The sequence below is a fragment of the Hippocampus comes genome, unplaced genomic scaffold (assembly GCF_001891065.2).
Source record: "Hippocampus comes isolate QL1 unplaced genomic scaffold, H_comes_QL1_v1.1 scaffold105, whole genome shotgun sequence".
Classification (NCBI taxonomy): Eukaryota; Metazoa; Chordata; class Actinopteri; order Syngnathiformes; family Syngnathidae; genus Hippocampus; species Hippocampus comes.
In genome coordinates, this window is record NW_017806235.1 from 424,799 (window position 1) to 451,572 (window position 26,774).

The 26,774-nt window shown below is 43.1% G+C and overlaps 3 protein-coding genes across 3 annotated transcripts in view; 2 read left to right on the forward strand and 1 right to left on the reverse strand.

Moving 5' to 3' along the window:
• LOC109507303 (dynein heavy chain 8, axonemal) overlaps positions 1-5,880 on the reverse strand; it is a 39,278-nt gene extending 33,398 nt beyond the window's left edge. Inside the window, exons 1-17 of the mRNA XM_019856634.1 lie at positions 5,609-5,880; positions 4,889-4,972; positions 4,668-4,799; positions 4,067-4,151; positions 3,850-3,992; positions 3,404-3,581; positions 3,163-3,323; positions 2,901-3,077; positions 2,491-2,604; positions 2,311-2,418; positions 2,027-2,125; positions 1,796-1,942; positions 1,289-1,486; positions 786-862; positions 594-693; positions 402-521; positions 178-313 (exon numbers count right to left, since the gene is read on the reverse strand). Of these exons, the coding sequence (XP_019712193.1) occupies positions 178-313; positions 402-521; positions 594-693; positions 786-862; positions 1,289-1,486; positions 1,796-1,942; positions 2,027-2,125; positions 2,311-2,418; positions 2,491-2,604; positions 2,901-3,077; positions 3,163-3,323; positions 3,404-3,581; positions 3,850-3,992; positions 4,067-4,151; positions 4,668-4,799; positions 4,889-4,915 (2,002 nt within the window). The 5' untranslated portion in view covers positions 4,916-4,972; positions 5,609-5,880. The remainder of the gene's footprint in view (positions 1-177; positions 314-401; positions 522-593; positions 694-785; positions 863-1,288; positions 1,487-1,795; positions 1,943-2,026; positions 2,126-2,310; positions 2,419-2,490; positions 2,605-2,900; positions 3,078-3,162; positions 3,324-3,403; positions 3,582-3,849; positions 3,993-4,066; positions 4,152-4,667; positions 4,800-4,888; positions 4,973-5,608) is intronic.
• A 553-nt stretch (positions 5,881-6,433) lies between these two features.
• LOC109507439 (calreticulin-like) lies at positions 6,434-10,139 on the forward strand. The gene is made up of 9 exons (XM_019856869.1): positions 6,434-6,629; positions 6,882-6,983; positions 7,631-7,834; positions 7,915-8,009; positions 8,122-8,331; positions 8,484-8,597; positions 8,997-9,140; positions 9,209-9,301; positions 9,375-10,139. Exons 1-9 carry the CDS (start codon positions 6,533-6,535, stop codon positions 9,564-9,566), a joined length of 1,251 nt encoding a protein of 416 aa, XP_019712428.1. The 5' UTR covers positions 6,434-6,532; the 3' UTR covers positions 9,567-10,139.
• Positions 10,140-11,027: 888 nt separating this feature from the next.
• On the forward strand, positions 11,028-26,768 carry LOC109507304 (epidermal growth factor receptor substrate 15-like 1). Its single transcript, XM_019856635.1, has 22 exons — positions 11,028-11,235; positions 11,540-11,581; positions 11,680-11,769; positions 12,441-12,488; positions 12,609-12,704; positions 12,882-12,941; positions 13,040-13,165; positions 13,609-13,668; positions 14,088-14,322; positions 16,358-16,562; positions 16,765-16,942; positions 18,267-18,349; positions 19,195-19,267; positions 19,371-19,532; positions 19,624-19,821; positions 20,632-20,787; positions 20,875-20,959; positions 21,035-21,164; positions 22,760-22,889; positions 24,037-24,100; positions 25,131-25,165; positions 26,535-26,768. Exons 1-22 carry the CDS (start codon positions 11,209-11,211, stop codon positions 26,679-26,681), a joined length of 2,430 nt encoding a protein of 809 aa, XP_019712194.1. The 5' UTR covers positions 11,028-11,208; the 3' UTR covers positions 26,682-26,768.
• Positions 26,769-26,774: the final 6 nt, after the last annotated feature.

The window sequence follows — 26,774 nt, forward strand, 5'->3', positions numbered from 1 at the left end:
GCCACTCGTGTGTTTTGGACACAGCCCCTTCATTGAATTCAACAGGTGGTGAGTTTGCGCAGCAAACTACCAGTGTGGCCTCAAGACTGCAGAGTATTTTATTAAAAATGACGGCCAGTCGGAAAGGGACTTCTATCTCCCATTTGGTTCCCTTAAAAAAATTGCGAGAGAACAAACCAAAATCCAACTTTGATACTTCTGTCGTCCAAGCTTTGTGGTGGTCCGACTCGAAGCGTTGCAACACGGCTGTAGTCTGATTGTACATTTTGACCACAGTGCGCCCCTCAGGGGTGGTCAGGATGTCAGAGTTCTCCTGCAAAGAGAAAATTAAATGGCCTCATTTTGATGCAGGCGGGATTTGGGAATGTAAAGCTCTTGTATTGGAGCTCCTCTTATCTTACACGTATGTACGATATGGGCTCGTGTATTTTCTTGTAGAGGTGCCGGGCCCAGCGAAGCCTCCCCGAGACAGGCGGCATGTTTCGACCCAAAGGCGGGTCTTCGTTTTGCTTCTCATAGAGCTGTGACAAAATTGATGAGCATATGATAGGAGCATGATATCAACAGAGCAACAAGTTCATTCAGTACATTACCTTTAACACCGCCTCCACTTCTGAGACATAGAGCTGGAGAATAGTACCCAAAGCAGTGGGCATTTCCACCTTTAGACAGGGAATGTTTAATTTCTGAAATCTGCAACAACAAAACCAATACATGTGAAAAAACGTACTTTAAAAAATATGATCATGAGAAAAAACATTGTGTATCGTCTAGTTTGGACTCACCGCTGTATTACACCGAGAGCTTGCTGGGATGAGTCGAACTTGGCAAAGCTCGAGTTCATGAATCCCTTGAGCTGCTCCTGCAAATGGACAGAATGAAAGAAACAGTTTGTCACACTAGACCTCAAATTGACGCCATCTTGAAACTATATTTGAACAGGTAATTTTGTTCGGGTAAATATTTTACCATTCTAAACTGTCACACAAATGTAAAGAATCACATTATAAAAACACTCACATCTAGCATACCTTTACGTTTTCTGTACAAATGCTGCTAGTGTTAGCATTGTAGCAATTCGTAACTGTGATCTGGAACTCTCCGTTTTGCTCGACACGCCCTAAAGGTGGTACCCGACGTCAAGCTGCTGCTGCTGTTTTGCTCTTGATGGTGTTCATAAAACCATGTCTATGTTGTATGTATTTCTGAACAATATTTAATTTTTTAAATAACACAAAGGTTTTCATCACAAAAAGACAAGAGTACACAGTACTCTGTGGACTCTTACCTCCAGGTTACCAATGTGAGACATGAATGTCTCGTAGTCCGCTTCAAATGCCACCGTCCTCGACGCAAACACGTCCGCCTGCTTGTTCTTCAGGTCGGTCGAGACTTTGCGGAACTGACCGGCCAGAGTCTCAATGCCCTCGATGTTGGACTTTGCCAGACACTCGAACGTCTTGAACACTGACATTATTTTAGTGATCTGTAAAAGGGATATGTTAGCTGACCATATGTTAGCTTACCAAATGTTAGCGTGTTAGCATTTTATCAATTATCTCTCAGTCTAATTTGAAAAAGTATCAGAATCTCAGAGAAAAATATTGAATCATTTTCGATTACACTTTAGTGCTTTCTGTACTAAGGATGCCACTTGCAGTATGCTAGCATTCCAACTTTTAGCATATAAGCATTTTATCAGCTTTCTATTTTTTTAATAGTATCTTTCTCGAGCAGGGATGTCCAAAGGGCCACATACAGAAAAATCGACATGAACATGAAAGCTAAAACGTACATGTTCGAGGCGCTTGCAAAAGACCTCAAACTTCCGCAACACGTGCATCTCCGAGAACCCAAAGGGCCTCTGCCCTGGCATTTCCTTTGCTTTTTCCTGTGTTTTCTCCAAGCAAGACTCATACTCCCGATACAAACCGAGGCACTCCTATGAAAAGATCAATTCAGAAATAAAAGTCAAAAGCACACTGCATATGTGACTAAACAGAATTGGCCTGGTCGTCTCCCTTACCTGTATTTTCATAATAACATTTTGAACATCTTGGTCCCATATTGCTGCGCCATTGTTGGAAATGTATCGCCTGCATGCTATGATCATCTGATTTGTAACCTAATTGCAGATCATATCAGATTAAAACTTCATTGCAATTGTACTTTATTGTACTGTACTGTACTGTATTGCAAATTTCCCCAGTGTGAGACAAATAAAGGTTATCTTATCTTATTATCTTATCTTACTCTTTGTACTGTATACAGTTGACGTTAATTGTGTGTAGTCCATTTTGATTCACTCACTTTGATGAAGATGGACGATATCTTTTGACTGGTATGATAGTACCGTGACACCATGTGGATCATCTGAACTGCGTTAATGATGTTCTGCACGCTTTTCACAATGGTGGCCTGACAGGTACAATCAGATCATTTTACACTGACCTTTCCAAAAGCTACCGAATGACGAAAATAAATACATACCGGGTCGCTAGTATAAAGAGGCTGGCATACTTTCTCCAGTGCGTCCAGGAACTTGACATTATCCTTGGCCTCGTTGTAGTTGTCTGTCACCCTAGACTCCAGCATGGGCCACAACTAACCAAGACAACAAACAAAATAACGCCGTTAATTTGTTCTAACCCCACAAGGTGCTCCCTCTGATGTGCAAGGGGAACAGCATAATACGGACATCCAGACACCAACAGAAAATAATTTGACTGACTCAGTAAGCTGCAGTAAAATTAGTCATTTCTTGCAGAGGATAAATTCCATAAGCCTATAAGGACTGTCATATTGTCTTTATTTGCTGTCTTTTCAGAATGCAGACAGTTGACCCTACCCGACCATATGCTGTACAATGATCACCGTGGTGACCAACAGAGCATTCATACCTTCAGTGATTTGGAACGGTTAAGTCTGAGCACGGTTATGACTGCCTTGCACTGTGCGCCGTTGATGTGACTGAGGATGGAGTGGAATTTCAAGAGTGCCTGCCTCCAGTAATCTAGCTCGCTCAGCGGCCCGTCCGTCACAAGACCTTGCTTCAGCGCTTGAGTCTCCAGCAGGACCTACTCATTACAAACAAAGTGGACAGTGTTTTCTATACTGAGACCTTTTCTCCGCCTTGCGTTAACAGTCTTTTTTGACACCTACCTGGTCAATTTGCTTATACCACTGTATCAGGATACCCTCTAGCTGTTTAACCAGGTCACTGTTTTCTGCTGCTAACGTCATATCTTCAAATGATGCCAGTTTACTGAAATCAACATTCTTGGCCTCAGCCAGTTTAACATTCTGATAGCTCATCTGGATCACTGGTGCGGAAAAAAAGACAAATCAAATACCATCAAAAAATGAGGACTATTTTAATCATATCGCTGAATGGTAACCTTACCATCTAAGCCCATCAAACTGTGCTTGAAGATGTGTTCAAAGTTTGGCTTAATCTTGGCTCTGAGCTTTGACTTGTCAATTTTTAGCAGTGCTTGGAAACTGGGCAACAGGTTGCTGAAGCTGTTCTTGATGGCTTTATGGAAACCATCCCGGGCATCAAACATGGAAAAAAAGGTCTCCTGAAAAGCGGAAACAATGTCGAGAAATGATTTGCTGATACAACGCGACCGACTATTCTGTTTTCATAGACTATGCTAACTGCCGAGTACGGTATTCTGCTTCTACATTATTTATTTTGGGTTAGTTGTCAATCCATGCTTTTGTAAAGATTTCTAATCATGCATACATGCATGGGGTTTTGCTCCATACAATGCTGCTGACCATTTTGTTCACGTTCACACCCACATGTTGGAAACAGATATTTTTATAGTTCTGATTCTATCCCACCTGATGTATGTTGTCTGCAGTCACAGCAACGTCCACTCGGACCCGAGTGAAAGTGCAATATATGCCCGTAAGGCGCTTCTTTGTCAAATTGGCGTGGACGAGTCGCAGTGCTTTCCGGGGACCAGGAATTGCACGGCCACACTCTGAGGTTAAATTCTGAATTAATTCTCATAAAATGTAAATGAAAGGATGAGCATCTTTCAAGGGTGGTACCTACCTATCCCAGGATGCTTTGCCTCTTGATACACGAAGGCAAGGGTAGAGCTTCCATTTATGGCAAAAAAATTATCAAAAGGAGCCAACTACATGCAAAGACAGAGAAAAGACATCAACTCATTTTTTTTAACTCTTTTACAAACGTTATTTTTTCAATACTATTACAAGACAAACCAAGTTTTCTCAAAATCAAAAGCGTTCATTCACAATACAGTAGCTCCAAGAGCACCCTAATTGTGCGCTCATTCACTTGAGTACATGCGAAAATACTGAAGATTTCCATTGTGACAGAAGACATTGTGGTTATCACTGAACAATTCCAGAGTGCTCGATTGTCTGTGTCCTTTTGAGTGGTGAACAAAGGACAATTTTACCACACATTATGTAAAACTTCCTTTTTCCTCATCTTGAAACTAATAAGAAAGGGGAGTGGTGTCACGTGGTTTGTCGCGACACCTTTTAATTGGGTAAGAGCAGTCGGATGTTTTAATGCTTGGAAAAAAATAAGACAAACCAAGAGAAAGCACCAGAAATGTGCCAGTGCTACTATTCTCCTTCTGTTGTGCATTGACAACTCCTTTCAGTGCGTTGCATATCCTCACCGAAAAGTCCAGAATGAATTGTTCCACCGCTGCCGGTGTCAAGCCCAGCCTGAGGGCCAGCATGTTGATCACATAGCGGTGTGCGGGGCCCAAGTGCTCCTTTCGCTCCTTCCTTGCATGCTTGTGATTTTCCTGAGGATAACAACCAGCATGTTAAATACATTTAAGTAATGGTAAAACACGAAATCAACTGTATTGGTCAAATTTGCACTTTTCGGTACCTGATTTATCGCTTCTTGGGACTCCATTATTTAGAGATCTGGCAGAAATGCGACTTTGCTGGTCAGCGGCTCTCCAGATTCTGCCTAATCAAACAGGAATGGTAATAATTAGACACTCATCATTACTACACACATGATATTCAAATTAAGACAAACCAAGACCCAACTGGTTCCTACCCAGGGCTGACACATTAGCACAGTACAGTACTAGTTACTAGTTGAACTAATACAGGGCAAGAACACAACAGAGATTAATTTAATCAAAACCCAATACAATCCTTAACTTAACTTTAATAATAAAGCACCAAAAAAAAAAAAACAACGGCAGCAGTAATACAGTGCTATCGTATCCATATTTAATGTATCCAATTAAATTTTACACGAGCTCCCATCACATACCTTACAGCATTTTTACTGACAATTGGAGAAAATGTAACTTTTGCATTTCAATTGATGACATCTAATTGTGATAACTGGAGTAAGTTGCTTTAGCCTCACGCTAACTTTACGTATTTTCGCTTTTCTTTGCCGCCACCCCTCCGCAATAAATAAACAAAAATGGCTTGTTCTTCAATTAACGCAATGGTTTGAGTAACAGCTGCCCGTGTTAAGAAATGAAAAAAAAAACGAATTTTCATTGCTACATTTGACCTTGTGTCTGGACGTTGGTCATACTTTGCCGTTGTTTCGGAACGTGAGTGATTAAGTGGCGTGTTCTACCTCATAAATCACACGTCACACATGCGTCGCACTAAATTAGATACGTTTTCCCCTTTCATGGTATTGAGGTAATCCCATTACCGTCTTCTAGTTGTAGTAAGGGTGCGTTCATCAACCCCCGGAAATTGGAAAAACTGATCACCAGGTGAAATCGGTTACTGTATACATTTGTCGGTCCCGGCGCTGAATGTAAAAGGTCCAGTGAAAGACCATAATAAAATATCTAGGGTCTTTTTGGCTGCACTATATTTCACCTTTAATATGATCTGTATTCATTGGGTGTACAGTACTATATTTCACCTGTCATTTGAACTATTCTGCGTGTTCTACGTGGAAATCGACGTTCTCCACTATATCATCTATACATGAAGCTTCGTACTTTTTTGTGATAATGAGACGTTAATGCACTTTCAATGACTTTTTCAGTCTCGTAATTATTTTTGTAACAGTCGAGCCTGGTAAACTCCGAGGTGGAGATTTCCTACTTTCCAATATTTTTAAACATAGCATTACGTGAGTTGATACCGTTACACACGACAACAAAACTACGTCCATAATGTTCGTGTGATGTCGTTGCACATATTTTGTAATCGTATAAACGTTGTAACGAGACACAATTTAACACAGATCGTAATAAACCAACATGATTGATCCACGTTTAAGTGGTGAAATGCGATCTCTATCGGTGAACTGACGTATAGCATGAGGCTGTGGCACATATTAAGCTGATCTTGGATCAGTTCTCGAAGCAACTTACATTTCGTGGTCCACGGTGATTGGTCTAGCCGGGCCGTTTGCTCGTCCTATGGCGTTCGGACATCTGTTAGCTTGAGCGGCTTCTGGAAAGACACTCCGCTCCAGCCGTCAGGTCTCTTCGAAAAGACCCCTGAGAAGGACATCACATCTGACCTGAGACGAGTAAAGATGAGCAAAATGCAACTTTTGGCTTCTGTTACGGTGCTTTTAGTAGCATATTGCGTACAAGCCAAGGTGTACTTTCGGGAAGACTTCTTGGATGGAGGTGAGGTTGAAGCAAAACTGAAAGTCGATCGATGTTCCGCTCTTAAATCGAATGTAGAAATAGCACATAGGTCCTGTTCTACTCATATTTCACAGTGTTCCTCAAACCTGCGAAGGTTTTCAAAGGTTTTGCTACCGTGTTTGCTAACGAGGCGTCGCCTTTTAAGTGGGCGTACGGCATCCGATAGTATGTTCTCGTGCAAACTATTCAGTCATTAATCTGCCTGATTACTGTGTTGTGTTTGTTGTAAAGATGAATGGAGAAGTCGATGGGTGGACTCTAAACACAAGTCTGACTACGGCAAATGGAAACTGACGGCTGGCGACTTCTATGGGGACGCCGAGAAAGACAAAGGTGATCACCACGCTCCTGTCATGTGTTGATTCAACATAAAATGATAACAGAGCTAAGGTGCTCGAGCGACTTTTGGCTGTGTGCCTGATCTTTGAGTTAAACAAATAGAAAGCAAAACTGATTTTTCATCCACATTAGATAGCATTGGTCTGGAAGCTTGGTAGTTTACCATTGCGTCTGTCTTGTGTACCTGCATGCTATTGGGGCTCATCTGGGAAAATTCCAGAGGAATTTATGAAGGTACTTGCACTGTAATTCGCTGCCTCAAATCAAAATGTCTGACATCCTGTTCAATTTGGGGGGTGTGACCTGTTATGTTACAGAGATATATTGTATAGTTGTTAATGCGGATTTCAATGGAAAACAGAGAATGGTCATGATAAAAGGTGAAACATTGTATCAATAAATACAGAAGATAAGACAAACTCCTGTCCTCAAGGGCCGCAATCCTGCTCGTTGTAGATGTTTCCCTCTTAACACACCTAATTCAAATGATCATGATTGTTATCAGGCTTCTGCAGAGCTTGCTGATGAGCTGATCATTTCAATCCGGTGTGTTGGAATAGGGAAACTTCTAAACCATGACAGCGCTGCCCTTTCGAACTGGAATATTGTGTGTATCAATCGTCTTCTCCTCCCCTTTTTAGGTCTCCAGACAAGTCAAGATGCCAGATTTTACGCATCCTCAGCCCGCTTTGAGCCATTCAGCAACGAAGGAAAGAGTCTGGTCATTCAGTTTACGGTCAAGCACGAACAGAAGATCGACTGTGGCGGCGGCTACGTCAAGGTCTTCCCCGCAGACTTGGATCAGACCGCCATGCACGGGGATTCCTCATACTACATCATGTTTGGTAAGTCACAGCCCTGCAAGCTCCAGCAATGAATGTAGGTGTAAAAATTGCAAGCTTGAGTGAATGTTTGCTTCAAACAGGCCCGGACATTTGTGGCTACAGCACGAAGAAGGTCCATGTCATTTTCAGTTACAAGGGCCAGAATCACCTTATCAAGAAGGAGATTAAGTGCATGGTAATTTATTAAAAATTATTTAGGAGTTGATGTGCTCCAAAGCCCTCAAACTTTGATTTCTCATCAAACCACCACCCTCCACCAACCCCCCCGCCGGCTGTGTTCCTGACAGGACGACGAACTTAGCCACCTGTACACGCTGATCCTAAATCCCGACCAAACTTATGAGGTGAAGATCGACAACAAGATGGTGGAGTCCGGCAGCCTGGAGGAGGACTGGGACTTCCTGCCCCCAAAGAAGATCAAGGATCCCGAAGCCAAGAAGCCCGAGGACTGGGATGACCGCGCCAAGATCGACGACCCCGATGACACCAAGCCCGAGGTAGGGAAGAAACATTTTAGCATTAACTGTCATATAAATGCGAAAATAAGTCAGCGCATCTGCAAAGTATAGCTAATTTGGATGACGCATGTCTTAGCTACCAAGAAATGCCCAAGTTAACTTTTGATGTTGGAAATACGTTAACTTTTCAGGACTGGGACAAGCCTGAAAACATCCCTGACCCTGATGCCAAAAAGCCAGACGACTGGGACGAAGACATGGATGGAGAGTGGGAGCCTCCAATGATCCCCAACCCAGAATACAAGGTAGCTGAAGTAAAAACTGTTTTGTTTTGTTTTTCTTAGTACCAAGATGCTACAAGATGGCACTAGAGCAACAAACGTAATGCCAATACATTTGTGTACAGCCTATCTTGCTTTTGGGTTGTGACATTCAATGGCGGATCTTAGCCCAGGTTCGCGGCCAAGTCCGTGGCAGAGAAACAGGATCATGTGAATTTTACACTGTTCTATCACAATCCAGAACGGCCTGCTCAGACATATTTTGGGAAATGGGCAGCTCATAAAAGATATACTTGGTTGTATTTTTCTCATTTCATTGGTGGGCAGGCACTCCACATTCTACGATTGACAATGTTCCATATTACCCCCATTATGAGACTTCCTGATGCTTGAGCATAACTCTAAATACCCTTTCGGTTGCAGGGAGACTGGAAACCCAAGCAAATGGACAATCCCAACTACAAAGGAACCTGGGTCCACCCTGAGATTGACAATCCCGATTACAGCCCTGATTTAACCATCTACAAGTTTGACAACATCGGTGTAATTGGTCTCGACCTTTGGCAGGTAGGAAATATGCTTGTACTGCTAAATTATCACAACGATGCCAAGCTGAAGGTCAATTTTGCGCTCAGGTCAAATCCGGCACCATCTTTGACAACTTTCTTATCACCGATGACGTGAAGGAAGCAGAGGACATCGGAAACGAGACGTGGGGTGTCACAAAGGTATGAGTCATATTCTCGTGGAAATTGAAATTACAAGATACTTAGCCTAAATATGTTTTGCATTCATCCACAGGAACCTGAGCGTAAAATGAAACAGGAACAAGATGACCTGAAACGCAAGGAAGAGGAGGAAAAAAACAAAGAGCAAGACACCCACACGGAGGAGGATGAGGATGAAGATGAGGGTGAGGAGGATAATGAGGATGAGGAGGATGATGATGAGGAGGAGGAAGAGGATGACGCAAAGCCCAAAGATGAGCTTTGAGAAGCTCTGCTTTGCAGAAAGAGAAAACTGTACATTCCAGGGATATTGTGGCTGCTGTGCATCCTCACTCTAAAAAAGAAAATGTCAACAAAGGAGGATAAACTGCACCTTGGCCGCTATGTCAACATTGCGTCTCCATTCAATGACTGGACGCACAATTGCAGTCATATTTTGTCTTGAGTTTCCATCATTTTCGATGAAATTATTTCCTGTCTTTTCCTCATTACATTTGGTTTGGGGTGAATGGTAAACATGCCACATTTGTAGCAAGTCATTGATATTTTAAGTGGTAACGTCTTTTGCTGTGGAAAACAATTGTGCACAATTCAATTCACCCCAAATAATCAAGGATGCTTTTGTAATGTTTCCCATTCACCCGCTGACATTTCAAATAGGAATCGCCCCATGATGATGTCTTCAAATTATGTAAAATCACTGTCTATGTTTTAATCCAAGTGTGATCAAAGTTGTGTGGTAAAACAACTTCTCAATCCCTTGCCTGATGTGACTAAAGCAAGGCATTGCTTATTTCTGTTGGTCGAAATAAAAGACTATACCAAAGTTCTTATTAAATGTTTAGAATTGACTTTGTATGTGTGGCTTATATACAATTTGTGTACCTTCAGAGATAGTAAGATAAGATAACCTTTATTTGTCCCACACTGGGGAAATTTGCAGTCTACAGCAGCAAAATTAGGAGGGGGGATAAAGTGTTTCATCAACCCTGGGCATGCTTAAACCGCCATGACAAACGAGTCATGAGAGGACTCTTAATGTTTTGGTCACTGGGTTTGAATCCTGATCGAAGCGTAAATAAATGTCACGTGCCTAGATTGTTCAAATGTTGATTATCCATCATTCTAAATTCAGGTAATAAGAAATCAAAGGCGTTGTTTTATTTTAAATCTGATATTTTATAATACTGTTGCCACTTTGTCAAAACACTGGGAAAGTCAATTCAAATCAAACAAGTAATTTGAAGCATAGTTGTAATTTTATTGTTAGGATGTTGTTGCAAATAAACCTGTTATTTTGAAAGATAAGCGTAATGCAAATGCACAAGATTTTTATTCAAATCACCCCATAGAATTCTTCATTCGCATTTAAGTTTGTGTGTAAAATAGCTCACGAACGACGAAATTATAAAAATAAACATTCGCATCAAATCGCTTTTAACGATTCACGGCCTCCACGCAAGGGAACAGTTCTTACTTTCACACAAGTATATTTATGCCTCCGTACATTTGACAATATAATTTTTGAATACTGTCCCTCTCATGTACGTTTAAAGGCAACAACACGGAAACGTACGTGGTTCCCTTCCGTGACATTTCCGCATATAATAAACCCGCCCACTGGTTGACAATATCCAATCGGCTTCAAACAGAAAGTGTTACCACTGCTTAATTAAACAACTTGTCACTGTGCGGTCCAGAAAAAAAATGAGTCACTTGCCCTTAAAAAACACTGAGACTGGAGATGGATAGTGCAAAAATACGATTTAAATAAATCGCAATATTGGAGAAAGAGCGTATAAAAAGGAATCTGAATCGCCATTGTTAAACAAGTATGCGCGGGACGTTCGTTCGTGACCGCGAACGAAAGGGGCGGATAGACGCGCGCTCCCGAGTCACCAGGAAACATGGCGGCGCTCATGACTCTCAGCCAGGTAACGAATTAAAACTAGCTTCGAAAAAGTTGGCTTTTCCCCCCCGCATGTCGACCGCCACCGTGACATCACAACTAACTCTTCATACAGCATTGTAGTCTGACCTGTACATTACTTTTCTCGTCTATGTCATTTTTCCCCGAAAGTTTTGTCGGTCGGTATAGCTGCTCAACTTCCTTTAGTCAGGACGTTAATGATCATAGCAATGACGGACAAGATTTGACAAAGGGCGACTAAACGCCACAGACGCCCAATGTTATAAGCTGCACTCCTTTTTCATCGACTTTCATGTGCTTTCTCCCAGTTATCGAGTGGCAACCCAACCTACGAGAGCTACTACAGACAGGTACGAAGCTCCCATGGCGTCCCTTTTGAGTACAAAAAAAAAAAAAGTGAATCAATGTTTGTGTGCTACAAACCTATTATGATTTCTTCTTTTTGTAGTTGGATCCAGTGAACAGTGGCAAGATATCAGCTGGGGATGCAGCTCAGTTCCTGAAAAAGTCCGGGCTGTCAGACAACACACTCGGAAAGGTTTGACGGCCATAAAATACAGCAGTTTCCCAACCTTAATTGAGCTGAGGCACGTATTTTACATTCGAAAAAAAATATCATGGCAAACCACCCAACAAACGTCTGGAGAAGTACAACCACTGAAATAATGATGCCCCCCATCTCATTCGACTGTACAGTGGAACCTTTGTTTACAGAAGATTTAGATTTGCTGAGCATTTTTCACTTTTCAGCTGCTTGGTTTTCCTTCAGATAAATATGGTTAGACCCAAACTTGCCTGCCTGCTTGACTGAGCCACTCATTTCCTGCAATTGAGCACCCAATCACAGCACCCCACATGCGTGTGCAATTTCATTGAGTGTTTCCCTGTTGATGCATTAATCGCATTTTTTTCCCCCACTTATTCAAGGTTCTACACTAATGGTCCACTGAACAGTGGTTGGGAATCACTGCTATTCTTGATATGTATGTTTATTTAAGCTTTAATGACATTTTTTCCCCCCCAAAGATATGGGATTTGGCTGACTCGGAGCGTTGATGCGCATTAATCAGAAGCCTTTTACATTTTTTTTCCCCACTTATTCAGGGTTCTACACTAATGGTCCACTGAACAGTGGTTGGGAATCACTGCTATTCTTGATATGCATGTTTATTTAAGCTTTAATGACACTTTCCCCCCCGCCCCCCAAAGATATGGGATTTGGCTGACTCGGAGCGAAAAGGCTATTTGGACAAGCGGGTAAGGCACAGAGTTTCTTTTGTACTAAATGTGATGTCATTGTGCATGCCGATGTGTGCGCCAGTCACTGGGTTGTTCTCGCTCTCCTTCCCTTTCTACTTCCCTCATCTTCTCCTTCAGGGTTTCTTCATCGCCTTGAGACTGGTCGCCTCGGCGCAGGCAGGGCATGACGTTAGCATCAGCAGCCTCAGCCAAACATTGGCACCTCCTACGTTTGTGAGTATCAAAAAGAATGATGTCCACACTTGATAGTCAATCACAAGTTGGTCCCATGGACGTTGCCGATGTTTGAAACAAACAAACAGAACAGGAGGGTTAATATTTTTTGTCTTTCATTTGATTTCCGAACATTAAAGCCATAGCCGTACTGAAATTGATCTTAATTTCTTCCAGAGAGACACAAGCAGCCCATTATTAAGCGCTCCAGCACCTGATTCGCATTGGGCCATAAGGGTGAGTTCTTTAATTTAACCTTCCGCAATATGTGACATTATCATGCTATATTTCCTCTACCCCCGCTCCTTTGTACTTATCTCTGTTTTGATTTCCAGCCGGACGAAAAAGGGAAATTCGAGGGCATTTTTGAGAGTCTCACCCCTGTGAAGGGCCTCCTTTCCGGCGATAAAGTCAAGCCCGTCTTAATCAACTCGAAACTACCTCTGGATGTGTTGGGGAAGGTGACGTTACCTACTTAAAACCACAACCCCTGTCATAGACCATTTCATAATGTTTGTGAATTGACGCCAGGGCACTTTTGGGTGTCAAAAAGTGATTTACGACAACTGGCCTGAACTGAAAGGAATTTTGCCGCCAAATGTACTCTAAAAGGTTATTATTCATATATTTATTGATATACATATATAAAATCCAGCAGATCCTGAATGTGAATCAAGTGGATGACACCTCACACTTTCAGACTATGGTGGTACAGAAATAGGCTGAAATGATCATTCAAGCCATTTACTCTGTTTCTCGATCTGTCTAACCTGGCCAAATGACATGTAAAGGTTGAACTTGTGATGACATCAGAGAATGTTTTTTTGCCACCTGGAAGTTCCTGTGACATCATGAGGAAAAGGTCTCAAGCGGAAAGTTCATGAGTGCTTTTGTCATCAAGCAGATTTGGGACCTGGGTGACGCGGACAAAGATGGCTACTTGGACAAAGAGGAATTCATTGTGGTCAGTTGCCCACTTGTCGGTGAACACCAAAATGCATATTGCCTGAGTGTGAATCAAGTGGATGACACCTCACACTTTCAAACTATGGTGATATAGAAATAGGCTGAAATGATCATTCAAGCCATTTACTCTGTTTCTCGATCTGTCTAACCTGGCCAAATGACATGTAAAGGTTGAACTTGAGATGACATCAGAGAATGTTTTTTGCCACCTGGAAGCTCTTGTGACATCATGAGGAAAAGGTCTCAAGCGGAAAGTTCACGAGTGCTTTTGTCATCAAGTAGATTTGGGACCTGGGTGACGCGGACAAAGATGGCTACTTGGACAAAGAGGAATTCATTGTGGTCAGTTGCCCACTTGTCGGTGAACACCAAAATGCATATTTCAGATTCTTACCACCGCTTATCTTAACCTTTTAGGTCATGCATCTTGTGTACCGAGCCATGGAGAAGGAGTCGGTGCCGCTTGCCCTGCCCCCAAGCCTTATCCCACCCTCCAAAAGGAAAAAGGTGGCAGGCACAATGCCCGGCGCCGTGGCTGTGCTGCCCTCCAGGTCTGCCTCCTTTGCTCTCAAGGACAGCACGAGAAGCGTCTCTCCCCTCCCCAGCGTCTCTCCCCTCGCCGTCTCTCCTTACGCCAGCCAGACGGCCAACAGTCAGTCTTAAAGGAGATATCTTATGGAAAATGTCCCTTTTTAATGGCTTGTGAAGAAGTACAGTAACTGGGTCTCTGATACCTCAGACACCAAGTTATCCTTTTTTAAGCTTCCTGTTTTCTAAAATGTGTTTGTGAGCAAAACGATAAGAATTTAGCCGTATTGTGATGTCACAAAAATGACAGCAAACGCCACACGGGATGGCTGCGGCCCGGAATCAAACCCATGACCGCTGCACCGCGAGACGGACGAACTAAACAGTCAAAACACCGTGACACCTTAATTACATTCTGATATCGAAAATTTGATGAATTACTGAGTACTTCACTCACTGAAAATATATATTCTGTTCACCATCTGCATATCTACCAATATATTTCTATTAAAATGTTTGAGAATATTTCATCAACGTGAATAACATTCTGATATATATATTTTTTTCAATGTACTGTAAATATTTACATTTTTGTGTCTACTTTGCTTATGTTAGTATTCTGATATAAGATATTTTTGGAACTGTTGGTTTTATTTTTTTTTACTTCTGTATAGTTTAGTCATCTTAGTAGTGTGCAGGATGTTTTAGATTTTCTTTTTCATTTCAGGGCATACGATTGCAACCAAAATGGTCGCACGTGTGACCTGTTTGCCCTCAGTATGCGAGTAAGAATTTCATTCCATTCATAAAACATTTTAGGATGTCGGTATGCATTCCACGCTTGCACATTTGTCTCCGGATGTCCACGGCATTAACACACATCCAAATAGCGACCAGGCAAAAGCAAGCAAAAAAAAACAAAAAACACACAGCTCCTGTGTTTGTTGTAAGTGCTCTTCGAAGCGGCTGTCCATTGTTGTTTGTAACTCTGGCGCATGTGTCGTTGGCACGCTGTGTGTTCACTCCACGCACACTGAAGACCGGTGATACAATCACCTCTGCCCCTCTCATATCTTTATGATCGATGGAGACACCAATGTCTCCACATACACCAAGAATGAGACTGTATATGCCCGCACTATTTGGAATGAAAGCCCATCTGATATCCTCTTTCGCCACATGCTGAAGGTAGTGTGTATTTCTGTACATGATGGAAGTGAAAAAAGCTGTTTAAAATAAAAAAGAAACAGTACTTGTCATATTTAGAATTTGATACACTATACATTTGAGCAATTTTTTTTAAAGTAATATTTATTGATAGGTAATCAATAAATGAAAACGGACATACAGCACATGCCTTTCTTATTTGCGACATTTATGTTGCCCTCCTAAATTACAAGAAGATTAAATCAAGTGTAAACAAAGTTGATCTTCACTGTGAATTATTCTACAAAGATAACTCAAGTCACCGTTACTATTCACTTTTTACGAAACTATGTTACACCAGTTAAGACAAATATTAATCTGCATGTATGCATGGTTGTCTTGTTAGTTTGTGTCACTTGTTGTTCACCGTTGGGAAAAGTACCAGAATGTATCAAACAGTCTATGCGGACGCATTCGTGATCTAAAAGGCCGAGACAGCTTGGGTAACAAAATTGACTTTTCACGCATCAGAATTCTATTCAGTTGCCAGTCAAGTGGCTCGACTCGTTTTGCCACATTGTACCATTCGCTTGTCGCTTACTCTTTACCTTGTTATTGCTTCACAGCTCTTTCACTTGTTAAACTTTGACAAACAGGTTTCAGGCAGGAAGTGAGGCCTGTCGATCACCTTTTCCCATCTTTTTTTTTTTTTTTTTTGGTCACTTTCATTTTGTTGCGTATTGACTTTGTCAGTGTTATTTTTAATGGAGCAAATAAATCAGGAAAAGCCATATCCTACTTACATATTTAAAACCAAAGTTATGCAGCTGAGCTGCCAAGTCACGGTGGGGGAGCTCGAGGGGGGCGGTGTTTGGTAAACACTCTTGGCAGTTTGGCAAAATTCAGAAACACTCACAGTTTAGAGGCTGTTACATTTCACATGATAGACGGCTTGGCGCTCCAGAGATCCAAATATTTATGTACAAGTAATTAAAAAAGTACAATTTGAAATCATAACAACGGTCATGTTTTCTGTGTTGAATTCCAGCCGGAGCAGCAGCAGCAGCAGCAGTGGGTGGTGCCGGTGGCTGACAGGGAGCGGTACAAGGACATCTTCAAGAAAACTGACACAGATAACGACGGACTGGTCGATGGAACGGAGGTCATCGAGATCTTCATGCACTCCAGCCTGTCCCAGACCATGCTGGCACAAATCTGGTGAGGCAGCCACTTGCTCACTGGTGTGCCATCGAGAGCAAAAAAAATAAGCAAAAGCTCCCGACCGGGTCTATTATGAAGAGCGTACACCTCTCCTAACAGCAGTCGTCGTACTATATTTTTACCCTCCAGGCCTTTCGGTCGTGGTCATTCACTTTTCAAAGTGTGTGGTACCGGTCATGTCTTGATGTGTCATGTGCAGGGGCCTCGCGGACACTAAACAGACGGGCAAGCTGACCCAGGAGCAGTTCTGCCTCGCCATGCATTTGATCCAGCAGAAGATCACCAAAGGCATCGACCCGCCAACTACTCTCACTCCAGACATGATTCCCCCCTCAGAGAGGGCGACAAGCTTGGTGGGCTCTTCAGCGACGCTTCCTGTGAGTCTTGATTTGAACGACCCTTGAAATGATTGTCGGGTTGAAGTACCGGTTTTCCCACTCCTTTGTTTTTCAATGATTTTTGCTTTTTTTTTTTTTTTTGCTCTGCCTGGCTAAATTGTAATGCTTCATGCTGTCCTTTGGCATGTTTTTTTTGTTTTTGTGCTACATTCCTTCCTGTTTGACAGAGCTTTTTTGAACTTTTTTTTCTGCCGGGAGACTTGACTACGAATGTGCTGCACAAGCTCACGCTCCCACTGTGAGTCTTTGCTATTTTGCCACCAGGGGGAGCTATTACTCCACCGTGATGTTCTACACAGCCTGCGTTGGTTCAACTTTTATACCTTCTTTCTGTACTGGTCATGGTTATTTTAAACTGCAACTTTTATGCTCATTGCTGTCAAAAATGCATACCTACACAGTACATTCTCCAACCTGACATCAGTCACAGATAATCAAACTGAGATATCCTCCTGAAACGTCTCATACACCTGAAACGTCACTCATACTAAACAGTTTTGCAAGTAGAGCAGTAGATGCAAGGCAGCCAAGCGGTGCCAAAGCTCTGGGTAAACAGATAATTTTGTGTATTGTTACTCTTTCCACGTTACATGACTCAATCAGCTGGTTTACAGAGCAGCTTTGTGAGTGGTGCAAGTGTGTGCGAGGAGGCAGGCAAACGGCGTTCATTTCAGTTCAGTGTATGATTTCACTTCTTGCATGTGACACAACTTAGCAGGCCTGATTTAGATAAGGTTTGCACGTGCAAAACAGATCCAAGTTTGATTACGCACACAAACAGATTTAAGATGAGCTACTGACCGCATCCAGTTGGTAGATCAGTAACTGGGATTCCGTCTGTCAACCGCACTGAATTGCCGCACAGTTAATTTTGTGGTGAGGAGTACATGGAAGCAAATTGAGCACAGCAAATAATGTTCAGTAAAACTCTTTAGTTGTTCGTGATAGTTCCAATATTTTATCTGTTTTCCTAAGTTGGACTCCTTTTACTTTGATACTTTTAAACCCGAGAGAGACATAAAATGAAGGAATGCTCCGTGATCTCCATCAAACTTCCTCGAGCTGCATTTGGCATGACATCATGATTCGAAAAGGTGCGTTCCTTTGTGTCGTCTCGTCAAGAGTGCTTTTCATGCATTGTGCGGCTGTTCAGGACGCACGAGATGTATTTCCTTCCTGTCTTTTGTTTTGCTGCAAGCATCAGCGGGAGCTCCTTCACTCATCCCAATTCCTAATTCTTCACCCGTTTTCTTCCCTCTGACATTATTTTTATGTATTTTATAAACTCTCCATCCCGCCACAGGACTTCACCACCTTAGCGCCCGCAGAGGTGACGGGCATCAAAGAACTGGATGACCTCAGTCAGGAAATAAGTCAGCTGCAGAGGTGAGCCCCTCCAAGTGGCCAAGGAGAGATTTGTTTCTCTTTCTTTTGGGGGTGGGGGGGAAATGAGCTCCATGAAACGACAAGCTTTTATTCATTATTTATTGTATCAACATTTGTGAGCTGTGCTGCTGCTGCTATCAGCTGTTTCATAAGAGAGGCGCTGCCAAGCAAAGCAGTGTCCAGCAGCAGTCTTCAGTAGAAAGTCATGTCAGCCAACATTTTATTATTTTTTTTAAACATACTTTAAATCAAATTGAGCTGGTTGCCTAACAGCAGTGCAATACTCTTGCACATTTACAGTATCTATATTCACTGGCCACCACCTGGGCAGTACAACAGCCGTTTGGGGAAAAAAAAAAACGCGCCTTTTGTAAACGGTATCAAGCTCAGTGTTGACGACTTAATTGAACTGTCTTCTTATTTATCATTAATTTGTAATAGTAAGCATGACGGACTAGTGGTGAGCACGTCTGCCTCACGGTTTGGGATTTGGGGCCTTCCTGTGTGATGTTTTGCATTGTTCTGCCCGTGCATGTGGGGGGCGGGGGGTGTTCTCGGGGCACTTTGGCTTCCACTCGCATTCCAAAACTATTCATGTTAGGTGCACTGAACTCAAATCTTTTCTTTTTAGGAAAATGCAACACCAGTGATTAGATGTATGGCTAGCGCGCAAACTGTTGCACTTCCTGTAACTCGCCTTATGTTGTTTCATTTTTACATTATTGGGATGTCTAATACACAAACACCCCCAAAATGGACATGCACATTTTTCACACGACAGCATCCATGCAGTCTTTAAAAAATTCTATTCACTGACCGAAATCTGTTGCGTGGTTCCCCTATAGAGAGAAATTAATTCTGGAACATGAGCTCAAAGAAAAGGAGGAAACCATCAGAAGACAAAATCATGCTGTTCAAGTAAGCGGAAGCCCCAAGAATATGCTCCAGAGATTAAAATAGGGGGTACAAAGACATGAATTATTCGGTCTCAATTGACTTTACGATATCGTTTTGTATTTAGAACATGCAGCATGACGTGGACAGGGAGAGCAGCAGTCTGCAGGACATAGAGTTGCAGAAGCGTGACGCCCAGCAGCGTCTGGACGAGATGGACCAGCAGCGCTCTAAACTGGAAGGGATGCTCAACGACATCAAGCAAAAGTGTCAGGAAGAGTCGCAGACGGTTAGCTGTATTTTATGATTTAAAAAAAAATTCTGACTTCATAGAAAACTAGTCGTCACATCTCAACTCCTCTCCGTCCGTCCTCTCGCAGATCTCCACTCTGCAAAGCCAAATCCGCTCGCAGGAGAATGACCTTCGGAGCCAGGAGAAAGAGGTCGGCCGCACCAAGGCGGACCTCGGCCGCCTGCAGGACGAAGAGGCGCAGCTGGAGCAGAGCCTGCATTCGGGCCGTCTCCAGCTGGATAGTATTGTCAAGTCTCTCCAGACCACCCATGAAGAGATCAGCCAGGTGAGAGTGGACTTTGACAATATGTTGACCTGTTCTTATTCTGCCTTTAGCCGCGCTCACACTGGAGAGCGGCAAAACCCGACACGTAGAAGTACCTGTATGTGTACGAAATTTAACTGCGTGAGTGCAAAGTTGTAATTAGGGAGACACTAGGCCTGAGCAAGAATAAATGTCAGAGCAGTATATTGGCCTAGATCAAGTCACGTACCTAAATCTGTGACCCAGAGAGGCCGAAATCGCAATCCAGATTGATAGATCTAGATTTGTGAATGGTAGAGCACTGAGAGGTGACAAAAATACAGTTTTTACATTCAACCTGTAGTGTACATATCATTTTTAATCAATCAGTGTTCCTGCTCTGATGGTGAGCACAGCACTGAGGTTTGCGGGCAGTTAAGACTGCTTAAAAGGCAAAACAAAGAAATGTTGTGCTGTTATTGTTATTGCCTGTTATATGGTATTAGCCTTCTTTTTGTGGGATATAAAAAAAAAATTAAAAATGAAGTGTGTGCAATCTGCTCCCGTTTGACATGAAAGAAAAGCACTTTTATATTTTGTTGAAGTTTGCAGAAGACTGCCTCCTGCCTTATTTTTTTTTTTGCGCTGACCAAATAATCTCTGAAAGTTTGAATAAAAATGGGTAAAAGATGGCAAAAGAAGAAAGAGCAGGAGTTCACACGGGCCAAATCCTTTCGAGTTCCGCAGCTATGCGGCTAAAACAATAACCCTGTATGTTATTGTATGTTATTCCTTGTGGATGAAAGTGTCTTTTCTGTTTTTTTTTTTTTGTTTTTCCTGCGGCGCTTTCAGGCTCGCAGCAAGCTGTCGTTGATCCAGGAGAACCAGAAGGAGTTTACCAAGACCATTGAGCAGTACAACAGCGCCCTGCGCGACCTCACCGGGGGGAACAATATGGCAGACACGAGTCACCTTTTCTCAGAGAACGGCACCTTCAGGGGCGGGGCGGTGAGTATCCTACCGTAAGTGTCGCCCGGCTATCAATTTTTTTTGGAGGCATACAATGCGATGCATTTTTATTTGTCCCCACCTCAGGATGAATCCTTCAAAACAAGATTAGCCATGTTCAACACCAACATTGCTCCAGCGGACCCCTTCCAGACGGAGGACCCCTTCAACGGTCCTTTTGACAAATGAGAGTCGACGAAAGTGTCACCTCCTTTTGCATACTCAAAAGCTGTCTGTGTCCTTCCAGATCCTTTCAGGGGAAGCGATCCGTTCAAAGGGAGCTCGGCTGGTGATCTATTTAGCGGGGCGGGTGGCTCGGATCCGTTTGCATCCTCAGATACCTTTGGAGAAAAACCCAAGCCGCCAGTCAAGGGGATGCTGCGTGCATCACACAGAAACATTGTAGTGATTGTACAACTGCCTCATTAAGACATTTTTATAATTGTATCCAGTTCCCAATGACAGACTTTGGTTTTAATCTACTCCAAAGATTTTGAATTACAGCACTCTTCACTCTTGACGAGCAGCGATTAATCTCTATTATCAAATGGAGCGATAATTATTCATGTTGAGCTCAGCTTTCTGTAGTCCTCCATGAAAGCAGACTTATTATCTTTTGGTTTTTGAATAGAAGGATGGACACTTTTTTCGGACATGGGGTTGGATGGACATGGGGGTTGTGAAAGCAGTACGTACAGTTCAGATGTTCCATCGAATCAGATCCAGATTTCTTTTTTTTTTTCTCTGTGGTGTGCACTGTGTCGGGAGACTGAATGAATTTGTTTTTGCTGTATTGAACGGAGGAAAAAAGCCTGTTGTTCATTCCAGAAGTTACCATCCTCTGTTGTCAAATCAAAATCCAGCACTGAATTCAGTTCTATCCGACTGAAGTTAATAGTAAAGCCGAGTAGCCCACGAACGCTGAAAATGTGTAAAAATGCGCTTAAAAGTGTGAACGTATGCGTCATATATGTTGCAATAGCCCCTTTTACATTACACAATGCCTTTTTTTTTTTTTCTCGTGCCCTGTCAAAGAGACGACTGGAAATGCAGGAACAATACTACTTGGTGAATGCGGCGTGTTTTTCTTTTTTGTTTTTGTTTTTTACTTGCATACAAATAACTCACTAATGTCTCCAAATGTAACACCTCTTATTCATGTGAGGGCTCATTGTGCAACACTCCTCTTGGGTGACATGTCAGAATTGCATTTTTACTCACCGCGTATTCCCTATTCCTGCGGTTTGAGGCTATTTTTAGAAGAGGGCTTACTCATTTAACTACGGGCAACCTAAAAATACTTCACTCACCCACCTACCCTGGAAAAACAGGAGGTCGACAGAAGCCTGACACAACAGAAAGTCTGTGACTGTACCAGGACACACTGTCAGTTCTTGAAGTGCCCCCCCCAGCCCCCCAGCCCCCCCTCCTACCTGAACGCTTGCTGCCCTTCACTTTCGTTATTCAGCGCGGAAGTTGTTTTAAGTCAGCGGCATTGGTGAAAGGTAAAAGGCGACGCTATGTTGCTGACCGGCGCGTTGCCCGTCATCACACGAACATAGAAGCAACTGTGGACCTGCGTCGGCTTACTGTGCCAAAAAGAAAACACACGACTGGGCTCCACATGAATGGGTCCTCTTGTGGTTTGCGCACTCACAACAAACATATTCATTTACAATGCTTTGTTTTTTCACTGTAACCATCTGTACGTTTTTTGAGGGGTTTTTTTTTTCCCTCCCTCTCTTTTTCATTAAGCGGCATACCACAAAGCTTCAAAACAAGCCCGGCACAGTTCTGGTTTGACAGTGCTCCAACTGACGCCTTTAATTAGCTAATCAGTTGCATACGTCAGGTTAAACAGAACCCCCCCCCTACTTTTTCGGATTTGGGCAAATGTCATGGAACGTTTAGCAGCCGTGCGGCCCTAAAAATAGCACGCGAGTCCTCGGCGGAATAAAGTGTCATTTTAAAGCATGTGGTCTGTAAGTCGATTTTTCATTTTGACTTTTGAAAATTTTCCACAAGTGTCTCACTCTGCTCCTTTTGCAGAGTCGGTCCGCCTGCCGAACCACCTCTTTTCAGGGAACCCTTTGAGGAGCAAGGTGAGCTTCAAGTACATTGGATGGTTTCATGAACACAACACAACACTGTGCTTACGTTTGCTGGCTAAAGGCTCGTTTCTCCGGTTTCACGCATAAAGACAATCCAGCTTTTTTTTTTTTTTTTTTTGGCCCGATTTTGCCCCATCCTGACCAAGGATGACAAACACTCCACTATCTTATGTCTTGAAAGATTGCCCTACAAGATCATCCTTACGTGTGAGTTGCGTTAAGAATTGATTTGTCCTGAAAACGGGCTCCAAAAGAGACAATTAAATGTTCACCATTTGTGACCCAAAATCTTGTGTGTGGGGAAAGCCAACGTCTCACCGAGTCAGTGAACTTTGACATGAACAAAACAAAAAAAAAGGTGAGCCATGACGGTCGTGACCGAGCCCTAAGGCAGTCATTTTCAGTCAAATGGCAATATGCCAATATACCGGAACTATTTCTAATATCCTGAGGCATCGCTCTCCTTTGCTTTTTCTGGTCCATGTTTAGTACGGTACACACCATGTCGTCAAAAAGCACAGTGACAACTTTTTTGCAGACACCTTTGACTCTCAAGTAGAAGACACGCATAACATGTTTCTATGGTCGAATTAGTTTCAGTCCTTTTTAAGGGCCAGACCTATTTTATGAGTTTTTTTGTTTTTCAAAGAATTCTGTTGAACCACAATTCAAAAACGCAACGTCCGATTTCCATTGCCAATTTTCAGAGTTTATTACTACTTTTGGGTGGTTGAAGATATTCATTCAAGATATTTGAAACTGAATTAACAGATGGCTAGCAACAATTTTGTACCAGTGTCTACCTGTATGTGACATGGCGTTGTATGAATGTGGGGGGAAAAAAGGCAGCCGTCTGTTGGAGTGCAGACATTTATTTAACATCCAGTGACTAATGGAGAGATTGCGTGTGCTTTAGGAAATATGTTGATGGGTACAATAATTACACTTTGAAACTTTCTGAATACTCTGATCTGGAATGCCTCTCTCATCACACGGCTTTATTTCTCTTCAGCCTCAACCACGTGTATGAACACCGTCTGTTCGTTTGATGCCAGAGGGCTGCCTGTTGAGTAATGGTTGCTGATTTATTTTTTATTATTATTTTTTTTTTTAAATCAATGTCCTTGTGTGTTAACAGAAGTCTGACAATCCTGTTCTGCCATCAAAGAAAAGCACACCGAACCGGCCTGCCCCGCCCTACGGTAAGGTTTGTGTGTGTGTCTGAGCAGGATCGACTAGCACGCAAGCAGTGGTTCATTCCAAAATGTTTTGAGCTATCGCACACCTGGCCCGAGGGTTCCATTGTGACGGTTCCTTTAGTACACCGCGCCAACTCGGTGCCAGGACGGCATGGCCTCAAAAAAAAAAAAAAAAAGTGCCATTTCCCTAATTGTGGTTCGATGTACAATGAAAGTAGTTTCTTATTTTGAAGTTGTCAAGAGGAAACTTGCACATCAGTGAGTGACAGGACTCTCTCGTTCAATGGGTGCATAGTTTGGAGGGGGAAAAGTGCGCGTGCGCGTGTGTGTCAGTAGTCATGCGAAACCCACAAGCTGTGCCCAATGCCTGCCCTTCCGCTGTGACCTTGCACTTGTGCTTTTAAGCAGAAGTGGCAGCGTGGGAAAGGTGCCGTTCCCGTTTGCTTGACCACGCAGCGTAGCAGAGGTGTGCGTGGCCTCATGGTGCGATGGGGAAGTGAGAGCCCCAAACCCGTGGGCTTCGAAAAATACACTCGCTCACTAAGAATAAATACAGGGCAACCTCCAAAGTCAAACGCAATTGCTTCAAACCCCCAGATAATGTGAAGTGAATCAATACGGTTGCAAGCTCAAACTTCTGAAGGCATTTTTCTAAATAACATTAACTTGAATTTTTGGTTTTTAATAGATGTTGCTGTTGTCACGTGGATGGATCATAAAGTTAGAAATCAAGGTAGCGATTGGATAGGGAGGAACATGGATATATTTTCATTTCATATAAAAACGGGAATGGATGGATGCTTTTAGAGTGTCTATATTAGCCCTTTTGTTTTGTTTTGTTTTTTTAGATTTAGCTATTAGATTCACTTTTCATTTGAACCCTCGCTGACTCGTGTTTTTTGTGTGGGCGCGTGCTGTCAGCTCGCCGCACTTTGCTTCCTGTCAGAATTGTGTAACACGCAGTATTGCACATCTGGATTGAAAGTGCCGCCTCAGAGCGGCGTGTCAGCTGTCCTCTCTTTTACTCCGGCAGACTCGGGTAGAGCTCCCACAGATGTTCATTCCTCTGTAAGTCTGTGCTGTTTATTTGCATGAGTCCAAGGACTTGCTTTGCCATTGTGTGAAAAGGAGGCCGCCCGGTGTCACTAACCATCTCCAGCGTTGTGGGCAACTATGCCACGGCTCATTTATTGGCTGTGTTTTGTCATGGAGGAGAATCGCCGCTTGCATGACTGACATGGCGACCATGAAGCTCCCGTCTAGTCCGGTCTTAAGTCCAGCAAAGCAATGTTTTTGTTATGTTTCAGGAGTTTACTTCACTGACAGAGGAAACGTCAATCAAGATGCTCTGCAGCACTGATGTTCACGTTAGGGTGACGCAGTTACGCGCTGCCTCCAGGCAATCGCTAGCCAGAGGCTGAGCTGCGCTGTGTTTGTTTACGCTGCAGCGTGTCGCTAAATCATGAGGCAGATCCGTTTCTTGTCTCTTCCCTAATATTCTGAATGTGTGTACATATGAGAAAAATGTCTAGAATAGCCTATTTTAATCGATACAACTCCGTAAGTATACCCCAAACTATGATTACAAAAACATTTCTAACCCTTTTTTGTATTACCCTCAAAAATATAAATGGCTTACAGATGATATGGTTTTGGGGGAAAAAATAACAAGTAAAAGCATGCTGGTATTTATTGCGCCTTTGCAATAGGTATAAAAATACGACTGTCAGACATGATTGAAAATTCATGTTCGAGGCAGACTTAACCAAAAAAAAACGCCATTGTATGAACGTTTTTCCCCAGCGAAATACATTGATGAACGTGGGGCTTTTGGTACTGAGCGAATTTGAGGTGCCCTACAAAGGCCCCCGCCGCAAAGGCAGCATCCTCCACTGAAAAATATCAGTTGAGATTTTCCCATCAATCATGGAGCCCATCTCCCCACTAAAAGATTTGATACGCATCTCGATACATGCAGTGCATTATGATGCATGGCGACCTTGTCTTTGTCCTCTTCACCAACAATTCCCCTCTTTGTGTCAGCATGAAGAGTTGTCAAAGGCCTTCTGTTTTGTTTTTAATGTTCCGGAAAGGATGTGAAGATGACCAGGTAAGGTCGGGTCAGACGGTCTGCCTCCAAGCTTTTGCATGTGCCATGATTTTGAACACGACCCGTTCAGAACAAACGTTCGCATGTGCACGGGGGCAACATCTGGTGTCATTTATTTTTTTATTTTTTTATCTGCTGTCTTCCCTCGCTTTTTGCTGTATCATCAATCTAAACGTCCTCTTCTTCTGTTACATCACGACGGTCGTGTTTTGGATGCCATTTTTCTGCCAAATTTGCATCTCGTGTTCAGTCCCCGTCCCCGGGTCGGGCTTTGCCTTTTTTAGCTCCGTTTCAACGGCTAACCTCTCGGTTGTTTGGCTCCTGCAGTTTGGAAGTGAAAGCCAGCAACTGGAGTGGGCCAAGCGGGAGAGCGAGCGCGAGGAGCACGACCGGCTGCGGAGACTGCGGCTCCAGGAGCAGCAGGACCTGGAGTTGGCCATCGCGCTCAGCCGGGCCGACGCTCCCGGCTCCTGAGGGGGCCCACCAACAAGCCCCCCTCCCTGCCTAAAAGCCACCTTCCTGCAGACATTTGAACTGTCACCACACTCCAAAAAGCCCCCCCCCCCC

What these genes read in the sequence shown, in the direction of transcription:
- LOC109507439 (XM_019856869.1), top strand. Translation starts at nt 6,533, where the DNA reads ATGAGCAAAATGCAACTTTTGGCTTCTGTTACGGTGCTTTTAGTAGCA. An exon ending in AGAAGGAGATTAAGTGCATG is followed by an intron (nt 8,010 to 8,121) that starts GTAATTTATTAA and finishes TGTTCCTGACAG; the next exon opens with GACGACGAACTTAGCCACCT. An exon ending in TCCCCAACCCAGAATACAAG is followed by an intron (nt 8,598 to 8,996) that starts GTAGCTGAAGTA and finishes TTTCGGTTGCAG; the next exon opens with GGAGACTGGAAACCCAAGCA.
- LOC109507304 (XM_019856635.1), top strand. Translation starts at nt 11,209, where the DNA reads ATGGCGGCGCTCATGACTCTCAGCCAG. An exon ending in ACGAGAGCTACTACAGACAG is followed by an intron (nt 11,582 to 11,679) that starts GTACGAAGCTCC and finishes TTCTTTTTGTAG; the next exon opens with TTGGATCCAGTGAACAGTGG. An exon ending in GTCAGGAAGAGTCGCAGACG is followed by an intron (nt 19,533 to 19,623) that starts GTTAGCTGTATT and finishes GTCCTCTCGCAG; the next exon opens with ATCTCCACTCTGCAAAGCCA.